The following is an 11,205-nucleotide window of genomic DNA, read 5'->3' as shown; positions in this document are numbered from 1 at the left end:
ATATGCGCCACACTGTAACCATTATAACCGTTTATGTGATTTTCCAAATGAGCTTCCTGAAGTCCGCGAGTGTGCAGAAACCGAGGGAAAGAACATAAACAGAGATTTTTCACAATTGGAAACTCATTAAACGCATCTTTTCAGTGGTCATGTGGCGCTGCCCATAGGGGTTGATGCGGGTGGGGGGATGTTGAACATGTTTCTGCACAACCGCAGGCCACTGGGCTGGCGGGGAGCGCCAGCCTTGCGGTGGGCTGCGTGTCTGCGTTGAAGCTGGCATCGACGCACGTTTTGTCCCGCATCTGGTCCTCATTAGAGGAGCCGAGAGTATAAAGCGAGGAGCTGACGGGGTGCTGGGAACACTCGGCTTCCAGGACTGGATCATGGGCTTTGCTGCGTGGCTGTGTTTGCTGTGCCTGCAGGCGAGCCTGCTGTCTCACGCGTTTGACTGCTCGGGAGGAAGTCAGGCCGACTTGTGCGTCAACACACAGACGGCGGACGAGCAGGTAAGAGTTCTTTCTGATGTGAAGGGCGATGGCCTCAGCTGGCATCATCAAGCTGATCTACTGGACGCTACACTGGGATCCTCATTTTCATACTGGGATCACCACTTTTACTAGTATTATTATTATTATTATGACATTAAATTACACTTAGGATCCGTAAACCGGTCACGATAGTCTATGAAAACAACACCACAATATGAATATTAATAATAGCAAACCACTGTGTACATGCCTACACGTGGAATTTACTATAATCTGCCATATTCTATTAAATATTTCATTTTTTAAAAAGTTCAAAGGGTCAGTATATATTTTTTTATTTTTAATTTTATTTTTTAAAATACATCTTTCAGTTTTATTTATTAAGGAAATAGCAAGAGTGTCTACATTTTCTAAAAATAAAAAAAATAAAAATAAAAAAAATTAGAAAAAATCTGAAAGATGACGGGGGCCATTTTGATACTATTTTGCTTTATATGTATTTAAATACAAAACTTTGGCAAAGTATTATGACAAACACCTAATATTACACCATTTTGCATCTTTTTTTTCCCAATTGGAGGTATTTTTTTTTAGAATGTTGTGTGGGCCAATAAAAAACAAGCTGGGTTACACAAGTGGCCCCCAGGCCACAGTTTGGACACCCCTGGTAAAATGTTTAACTACCATATATATTTACGCCAATGGTATTTGAGAGTCAATGGGGTATAATACATAGTGGGGTATAATAATTTGTTAATACTTGGGTTGTTTTTTAATATTGTGCAATGCAAATTTCCTCACTGAGGAACAAATAAAGGCATATTTTATCTTATAAAGAAATACGTTTAGGTCCATAAAGATATTATTGGAAGAAGAAGCACCACAAACAGGCCCAACATCAATGACCTTGCCACCAAAATGGAGACTGTGTATTTTCTGTAAATGCCATGATGTGTCCCAGTATTTTGGTCCGTTATGCGTGCTTTCACTGTGACTCCTTCAAAAAGTGTGTGTGTGTGTGTGTGTGTGTGTGTGACGACAGTAGCGGTCAAAGATTGCAGCAGACAAAATAACCCTGAACTGCAAAAAGACATATAATCAGATTTGCTAACAAAAACAGCATCCCATTGTAATGGCTTTTACAGCACACCAAAAATAAACCCGGCATGGAAGAAAAAAACAAAAAAAAAAAGTTGTTGTTTCATGTGGCCGTCGGCTGTTTGACTTCAAATGTGTGGTTACGCATTTTTCTGCTGTTTTGTCCTCATCTGGACTGTGGACTTGTACAGCTGAAGGAGTTGAAAGGCGGAATTGTCACTCCCACACGGAAGAATTTTCACAGACGGAAGAAGGAGCAGGAGGGGGGGGGGGTTCTTCCATCTAAGGAAGTTTGTGCCACATATATGTGTGTTTCTGTTATTGGAAAGGTTAATTGCGGTGTGTGCATGCTTTAAATGCGGCGGCAACTCGCTGATGTTCCAGGCAGATGTTAGCCTGCTCGAGTGGAAATTGGCTCCAACGACCGCGGCAGCGTAAAAAAAAACGAGTCAGTGTGACAATTTTTTTTATATATCAGAAGAGCAGTTAAAAGGTGAAAAAGAATTATGGCCTTATGTCTGTGAATGCACCTCTACGCCGCCATCAGGTGACTGCCATGTTTCTGGGCGACTTAAACAGGAGGGGAAGGACATTACGTAGTGTCAGCACACAGCTGCAGATATCTGCTGCATTAAAAAAATTATGTTGCTTGGGGGAATTCTGGTTGGAATTGAAAACATTCCGAAATTGGAACATGTTTAATACTTGCAGCAAATTACTTTTAGCTTGTTTTTAATATAAAAAAACACACAAGCTATCCTGTTTACTTTGGGTCTATCCATTTTTCTAATTCAGTGTGACAATTTTTTTATATAATCAGAAGAGCAGTGAAAAAAAATGTAATGGCCTGATGTCTGTGAATGCACCTCTGATTGCTACGCTGTCACCAGGTGACTGCTATGTTCCTGGACAACTTAAACAGGAGGGGAAGGACATGTGGTGTCAGTCCAGCACACAGCTGCAGATATCTGCTGCATTTAAAAAAATGTGTTGCTTGGGGGAATTCTGGTTGGAATTGAAAACATTCCACAATTGGAACTTTTCAATGGGAAAATTGAAAAAAAAAAAAAAAAACACACAAGCTGTTTACTTTGGGTCTTTTTAATGATAATGCTAAGTTTTGCAGTGACTATCTTTGTAAATGCATCTCTTGTATCGGATCTCATTAGCATGTACAGGTAGGTGTACCTAATTTCCGCATTTCCTGACTTTTTTCCCGTTTGTGTCATCGATTAATGCAAAAGTAACCTAATGTCATCACATTATAACAGCCAATTATTCGTCTTTCTTCCTAGACTGGCGATGAGAGGCTGCAGAGGCCGCTACCTGCCAATGAAGGCGAGGTACGTGCCATGAACACACACACACACACACACACACACACACACACAGTCATCTTTACTCGGATACTCAACGGAAGAACGGGCAATTATACATTCCGAGGCGAAACAACCGCAACGCCCGCTGATTTTAATCTGGTCATACGCCGTGAAATGCAAATCACCTACAGTTACATGGCTTCTTTTCGGCGCTGTTAAGATTGTATTAGTGATACATGTTGGAATAAAGCTATAGTGGCGTGGCCATGGAAACGTAGTCGAGCCCAGATGAGCAATCTGGCTTCCTGGCAACGAGAAAGTAGAAGAGGAATGACATGATGCATGTTCCAATTACGTGTCAATGCCCAATAGCCGCATGCTGCAGCGTGAAGAAAAACAGACAATCATAGAAAAAATATAGGTCAGCGTCCGTCACTGTGGATTGCATCACGGACAAGCACACCGTAAATATTTGGTTGTCGTCTCCCGATCTACTGTATATACGAGATAGTCGCATGAAAATGTATCGTTGTGTAAGATAACTAACAAAAAGGTAGCAAAAAGATTATTTTCTGCATGGCCACCATAAAGCAAGAAGTGGTTCGTGGTTAGCATGTAAGCTACACTGTCTTTCTCCGGGTACTCTAGTTTTCTCCCACATTCCAAAAAAGACACAAACCTTATGTATGTATGTCTTAAATATCCCATTATGTGTATTATATTGTGTAACAGGAGTGTAAATGTAATTATAGGGGTGTTATTTCATGTCCAGAGGGCTCTAATAATGTTAAAAGCTGTATTTAGAAGTTCATAAACGGATTTTGTGTGCTCTAACTAAAAAAATATTCAGTTTATTTATAAGAAATCTTGCAAGAAAGAAGAAAACGTGTAAAATGTACGACTTTTCCTGTAAATTCCAGACTTAATTCTCGTAATATCTGATTATATTGTGTAACAGGAGTGTAAATGTGATTATAGGGGTGTTATTTCATGTCCAGAGGGCTCTAATAAATGTTAAAAGCTGTATTTAGAAGGTCATAAATGGATTTTGTGTGCTCTAACTAAAAAAATATTCAGTTTATTTATAAGAAATCTTGTAAGAAAGAAGCAAACTTGTAAATGTACGGCTTTTCTTGTAAATTCCAGACTTAATTCTCGTAATCTCTGATTATATTGTGTAACAGGAGTGTAAATGTGGTTATAGGGGTGTTATTTCATGTCCAGAGGGCTCTAATAATGTTAAAAGCTGTATTTAGAGGGTCATAAACTGATTTTGTGTGCTCTAACTAAAAAAATATTCAGTTTATTTATAAGAAATCTTGCAAGAAAGAAGAAAACTTGTAAAATTTACGAGTTTTCTTTTAAATTCCAGACTTACTTGTATGCTAGCCGGTATTTAGCCAACCTTACCGCCGTAGAGCTCCCAAAATAAATTATCGACAAAGTCAAGAACCTGCGCTGGTGTCATAAATTAACCACAAAGTCCAGATTGGAAACCTGTTGCCTCCTGTGCTGACGGCCCATTTGTTAGGGCACACAGGCGAGGATCGATAACATTTCCTTGTTTATGTGTAGATCAATGGGAAACGCAGGGAAGGGTTTTTATGACCGTTTGACTCCATGAATGGGCGGGACTTGCTCATAAAACACAGGAAACTGGACTCAGATGAAAGTGGGGGCTTCGCTTGATGTGGCTGTCGTTTTTTTTTTTTTTTTTTTGCAGAGTTTGCTGAGGCGGAAGAGACATTTGGAGCGCCGAGGCCACGCCCACCTAAGTCACCCCGGCCTCCCTGGGGCCATCCATGCAAAAGGCTTTCCAAACGCTCTCATCCAGGTGAATCCCATGCATGTGAGCAACAACGATATAAACAAACACCCGTCTTAATCGTGAACCCCTCCCCAGGCTGACAGGTCCAGGCGACACTTGGCTCAAGCGGCGAACAAGAAGAAGAGCAAGCGTAAATCCCGCGTGGGCTCCTTTTCCCTCCTTAGCAATGATAAGAAATCTAACCCCCTACAGGTGAGTCGCCATGGCAACCCCCCCTGAGCAGACAAAACAGCTGGGGCAAAGAGCTTGGATCAATGTGCAGCAGGCGCCGATCACACGCTGAGCTCTTGAATTGAAATATCAAGATACCAAATATGAGAGCAGTCTGACCCCCCTCTCAAAACCCCCCCATCCCCACCCCTGCAGGTGATCAGAGCCAAAAGACAGGTAAAGAATGAGACGTCCAAATCCGGTCGATCTGGGGTTTTCTCCGTCCTGGTGAGTCACGGCGTAATGTCATTGTACCTTCACATTTTTTAAACGCGTGTGTTTCCTCTCCAGGGGGAGCCGCGGCATGACCGACAACAAAAAGAAGCGTAAAAGGACACAATCGCACCGGGATTCACCAAAATGGACACAAGTTGCTGTGTGGCGGACATTGCTGTTTGAGCTGTAAACTAATCTACTGGCCTTTAGCTAATATATGCAAAGGTTTTACTATGTATGTGCCAGCATGCTGTGGAAAACCAGAATGGCATTTGTTATTGTTTTATTTTATCAGATATTGAGGGGTATATTTTTGCAGAAATGTTTCTTATTGTATGATTTCAATAAAAGTTTAGGAGAGACCATTTGAGACATTTGCATCATAAATCATGCTCTTTCCTGTTATTAGTATTTTTAAAAATCTGCAAATTAAGCACTTTCAAGCATAAAAATGGCTAAATGAACTAAAACACAAATATAAGGCATTCAGAAGACACATTCAAAGATGTTTCAAAGATGTGATGTCATGTAGTGCTCTACGTAGGCCACTAGGTGTCAGTAATGTTACTTTAATGTTCTGTGAGACGCCAGACTTTGACGGCGTAACAGGCTTTTATTGTAGATTGACTTTTTTGAATTAATATTCCCGATTTAGAAATGCAATATTTTGTATTTCCAGCATAGAAAACCTATTTACGACATTCTAAATGCAGTTTGTAACACTGTTATAGCCCTCTGAACATGAGATAACACCCCTATAGTCACCTTTACACTCATATTAGCCAATATAGTCAACATAATATAAAATGAGACATAGAAAACCTATTTCGGACATTCGAACTACAGTTTGCAACACTGTTAGAGCCCTCTGAACATGAGATAACACCCCTATAGTCACCTTTACACTCATATTAACCCATATAGTCAACATAATATAAAATAAGACATAGAAGGCCTATTTAGGACATTCACAATAACAGTTTGCTACACAGTTAGAGCCCTCTGAACATGAGATAACACCCCTACAGTCACCTTTACACTCATATTAACCCATATAGTCAACATAATATAAAATAAGACATAGAAGGCCTATTCAGGACATTCAAAATCACAGTTTGCTACACAGTTAGAGCCCTCTGAACATGAGATAACACCCCTATAGTCACCTTTACACTCATATTTTGTATTTTACTTAATTTAGTAATTTCTATGTTTGAAAATGCTTACATTAGGCCACATATTTGTACATTTTGCTTAAACTTGCATATTTTGGGACTAATAATAGGCCGTGGTCAACCACAAAACAGCAATAATTGATTCATAAATATATATTTTGAAAAGCCAGAAACTGCGATGTAGCAAGGGACTGTCTGTGTTCAATCTCTTACTTTCTCTAATGTCTACTACATTGGGTAATAGGGGTGTAAAGGTGACTATAGGGTTGTTAGTTAATGTCTAGAGGGCTCTAATAATGTTACAAAATGTATGTAGACTGTTTTTTATGCTCCAAATAGGAAAATAGTCGATTTATTTATTATTATATTATCCATTTCCCTAAACCGAATCTTTTTATTAAAAAAAAAAACAAAACATGAGGGCAAATATCCTGGATTTTTTTTTTTTTTAATGTAGATTAGACCATCTGTTTTGTGCATCAAATTACATCTGTTTAAGTATCGTGTGTCACTTTTAATTGGTTTGGCCGCCAAATGGAAACAAAGCGCGGTCCAGACCGAAGCGCTTCTGCAGGACGCTGACGTCAGTGCGTGCGCAGACCCAGAGCTGGGACTACTCTGAGCGCCTATTTACAGCATCAGGGTGAGCCGGGGTTCAATAATTCACCGATGAGCAAATGCTTTGCAAACAAAAGCTGAATGAAAGCTCTCTTATGGAAAAAAATAATAATAATTTGCAGCAGGAAACCCCCCCTAGTGTGAGGCAATCTGACGAGTACATTACAAGACCATCCAAATGAAGCGCATGACTCATCCTGCGCTCGTTTACCAAATCAAAGCTCGTTGTTATTGAGACATTTAAGCAGATATTTAGAATCTATAGTTGCAGAAATAAGCTTATTAGTATTACTGAAGGTACATGAGGTAACGGCTTAGTCGTCATAAAAACTGGATTAAAAAGGATGCACATTGTCGTCTTGGTTACAAACAACCAAGGGTTGCCAGAAACAGCAACACCCTTCCAAAAGACCGGAGTCGTATTGTTCCCATTCACAGGCTGTCAGGAAGACACGGCCTCCATTGGCTACTGGAATAATCCCGGCTGAGTAACCTTTGCACGGAAGCTGAAGACCAACCTTTTTGAGGCCGAGGGCTACTTTGTGCAAACTCCACGCAGAGATGGCAGAGGGTGGAATTGAACCCTGGTCTCCTAGTCGTGAGGCCCGCACGTCTGACTCATGGTGTCATCTTACAAACAAACATTTACCTCATCACACAGCAACTTAACACACAAAAGGTACCATTAATTTGTTAATTTTCTACCGCTTATCCTCACGAGGGTCGCGGGGGTGCTGGAGCCTATCCTAGCTGTCTTCTTGGGGCGAGAGGCGGGGTACACCCTGGACTGGTGGCCAGCCAATCACAGGGCACATATAGACAAACAACCATTCACACTCACATTCATACCTATGGACAATTTGGAGTCGCTAATTAACCTAGCATGTTTTTGGAATGTGGGAGGAAAACGGAGTACCCGGAGAAAACCTCACAGCTAGGAGACCAGGGTTCAATTCCATCCTCGGGCATCTCTGGGTGGAGTTTGCATGTTCTCCCCGGGTTTTCTCCGGGTATTCTGGTTTCTTCCCACATTTTCCAAAACCCTTGTGAGGATAAGCGGTAGAAAATGAATGAATGAATGAAGCGTACAAATGTCTAAATGAACTAAAATACAAATATAAGGTATTCAAAGCCGTGATTGTAGGGGTGTTATTTCATGTCTAGAGGGCTCTAATCATGTTTAGAAAGGTCCCCCATTCCAAAAACATGCTAGGTTAATTGTCCATAGGTATGAATGTGAGTGTGAATGGTTGTTTGTCTATATGTGCCCTGTGATTTGGCTGGCCACCAGTCCAGGATGTACCCCGCCTCTCGCCCGAAGACGGCTGGGATAGGCTCCAGCACCCCCTGCGACCCTTGTGAGGAAAAGCGGTAGAAAATGAATGAATGAAAAGCATCAAACAACAACATTAAAGCAATGGAATATATCAATAGGCCTAATAGTTGTGAGTTTTGTTTCAAAGTTCCGGAGAGTTTTGTCGGGTGTTCCGGTCATGAGCTGCAGCAAAAGCGGAAAGCGCTGCGTCCAGAGACGGGACCAACTTTTATCCTCTAATTTTCACGTGAACTACCAAAAGAGTTGGTCCTAATTAGTACTTTTGCTAGGCAGGCTCCAGCATCACAACAATGACTGACCTACTCCTTTACCCAAACAGTATAAATGTCTATTATTATTACTCAAAGTGGAGCGTTTGCCTCACAAAGGAAGGGAAATAACCACCTAACGTGACGTGTGTGTGTGCGGCTGGGGAACTCCTCGCCATGACTGTCTGATGACCAAATAGGCCCAAGTTCACCCTCCCTACAAACCTTACTACATTGTTTTGGACAAAGACATTTAGTCATGATGATGTCAACATTAAGGAGTCATGTGATTGTCTCGTTTGTCCCCAACAATCGTTAAGGCATACATTATTACAATCTTCCCGTATGGTTTCTGGCGTCGTTAAGCGGACTTTACGGTCCGTGAGCTTTTCGCAGGGATTACAAAACCGCTTGGTAAGTGTTTGTTTCTTGTTTGACGAAAGCCTGTCATTGTAAACAACAAGCACCGCGGGATGGAAATTAAAGCCTAAAGCAATTTCGGGGTCATCGCCGAGATGGGAAAAACGCTGTGATGGCCTGCCAAACCGTGCGGTAACGTGGCGCTTAGACGGAGTTAACGTCTTGGAGATGCCGCCGTGACAGCTCCCGTTGAATGATGGCAGCGTGGATAAGACGGAGGCTGGCGCTGTACCATGAAAAACGTGACTTTCATTTCATCTCGCCATCAAAGGCGATGGGAACGTATTTAGCGTTCCCGGCTGTGTGATTTTGCGGCGATGGACAGTCAGTCACGAGGAGGAATTGCCTTCTTTCCCAGTGTCCCCACCGTGCATGTCTGTCTTCTATTTTCTAGACCACCGCAGACTGTGACCACACGTTCAGGCCCTTTTGTTTTTTTTTTTTTTTTACTTCCTGTCACCTCTGATCAGATCAGCACACTAAAGGTGGGGACTGTCCTACCACCCCCAATACCTGCCACCAACCAAAGCATCCTGCAATCACATCACATTCCAGAGACTGTCGAGACTGGTACCTTCGGAGAATCACTGCAGCGGTGGGGCCTTGCGGAATTGACCACGTCTTGACCAGCTGCCCCAAGTACCGGCCACCCAATGGCGACCTGGACAACGAGACGCTGGAATGTCTTGCCGCAACAGATCTGAGGATGATACAACAACAACAAAAAAGGAATCTCATTCCGAGGAAGACATTTTGTGCTAGTTGTCAGAAAATGTGTCGTGATGCGGAGAACTAAACCACCAAGCACACAAAAAACATTCAGTATGGCATCATACTAGCTACTCGGAGCATGTACCCGAATACAGTGCACCCTGCTGGACCACAGCAGGTGGCTCCACCCCCTCTATACTGTGGTTTTCCTGACCTCCATAGCAGCACACCGGCTGCTCGGAGCGTGTGTCCGAATACAGTGCACCTTGCTGGGCCACAGCAGGTGGCTTCACCCCCTCTATTCTGTGGTTCTCCTGATAGTCGGGATGTGGTGGTAGTGTCATGATTTTTGATTAACAGATACTGTTGATCACATCCAGATTTGTTCCAGTCCTTCTGTGTGCACAAACTACAGTTAAATCTAAATTTTAAAAAGTATATATACACTAAAGTTATCAGTATAGATTCTCAAGGTGCAACAAAACAAACAACAACACAACCACAGCACGTTAACACATCACATAACTTAAAACAGTTATTTCCAAATGCCCGCAAGACATGCTGGGTAGTGACAATATGAACAATACCGCATTGGATGTAAAGAGTATTGTAACTCCTGGTGTACTTGGCTGCTTTACCAGGACTAAAAGAGCCTTGGGCGAACTAGCAGAGCTTGGATGTGTCAGTCTCACCAAGGTGAGACACAAAGCGGTGTCTGCAGGATGTGAGGTGGACGGGTGGGTCAGCGAAAAAAAAAAATAAAAAAAAACGAGACAAGCTGGGAGGGCAGCAGTCGGAGCATGGCGGGCGAGGGTGGAATTCCAATGAGCGTGAGATATTTGGGATGGAGCATTCCCATATATACAATACAGAGCGGAAGCACGGAGGGAAGGAAGATGAGACAAACAGTGGAGGTCTGCTTGGGTGGTACAAAATGTATGTCGTCTTTATGCTGGCGTAATTGCTCGCTAGAGATGAAAACAAGGGTGGAACGTTGAATTCCTGTCACATTCCTCAAAGGCATGGAATCTTTGAGGGAGGGAATATTATGAATAAGAAGCAGCAGAGCGCATGAGGTCACCGTCTGTAAGTCTAGCAGCCACTTCAAGGGCCGCTATTAAAGAACTCAACTATTTTCGGGGGTTGCGACCACAGAAGGAAGCCGGCTCCCGCTTTCCGAGCGAGCACTTTGGGAACGAGTACTACGACTGGGAGAAGTCACATTTTGCAATATTGAACTTTGTGACAACACTAGTGTATAAGCAAAATTTTGCATCAGGGTTTCTTGGAGGCTACAAGGCAGATCATTATAAGCAGCTGGTGGCAAACCTCCAACAAAGCCCTCGGCTGCAATATGTCATTCAAAATTAGGTCATTTTAGTACTGTAAAGTTCAAGATATATATTTTTTAAACAAACAAGTTGGAAAACAGCTGGAATTTTATGTGAATAAAGTAAAAATATATTCTTTGAAAAAAAACTCAAATTCAAAATATGAGAAAAAAAATTATTTTAGTAGCACAGGGTGAATTATTAAAG

At 42.0% G+C, this 11,205-nt stretch overlaps 1 protein-coding gene across 1 annotated transcript; it reads left to right on the top strand.

The window, feature by feature from the left end:
* Positions 1 to 213: 213 nt before the first annotated feature.
* Positions 214 to 5,524, top strand: LOC131109136 (uncharacterized). Its single transcript, XM_058060799.2, has 6 exons — positions 214 to 506; positions 2,882 to 2,929; positions 4,629 to 4,739; positions 4,809 to 4,925; positions 5,100 to 5,171; positions 5,235 to 5,524. The coding sequence occupies exons 1-6, from the start codon at positions 384 to 386 to the stop codon at positions 5,271 to 5,273; spliced, it is 510 nt and encodes a 169-aa protein (XP_057916782.2). The 5' UTR covers positions 214 to 383; the 3' UTR covers positions 5,274 to 5,524.
* Positions 5,525 to 11,205: the final 5,681 nt, after the last annotated feature.

The sequence above is a fragment of the Doryrhamphus excisus genome, linkage group LG5, assembly GCF_037039965.1.
Source record: "Doryrhamphus excisus strain RoL-2023G ecotype Guam linkage group LG5, RoL_Dexc_Guam_v1.1, whole genome shotgun sequence".
Lineage (NCBI taxonomy): Eukaryota > Metazoa > Chordata > Actinopteri > Syngnathiformes > Syngnathidae > Doryrhamphus > Doryrhamphus excisus.
This window is presented reverse-complemented; position numbering and strand designations above follow the sequence as displayed.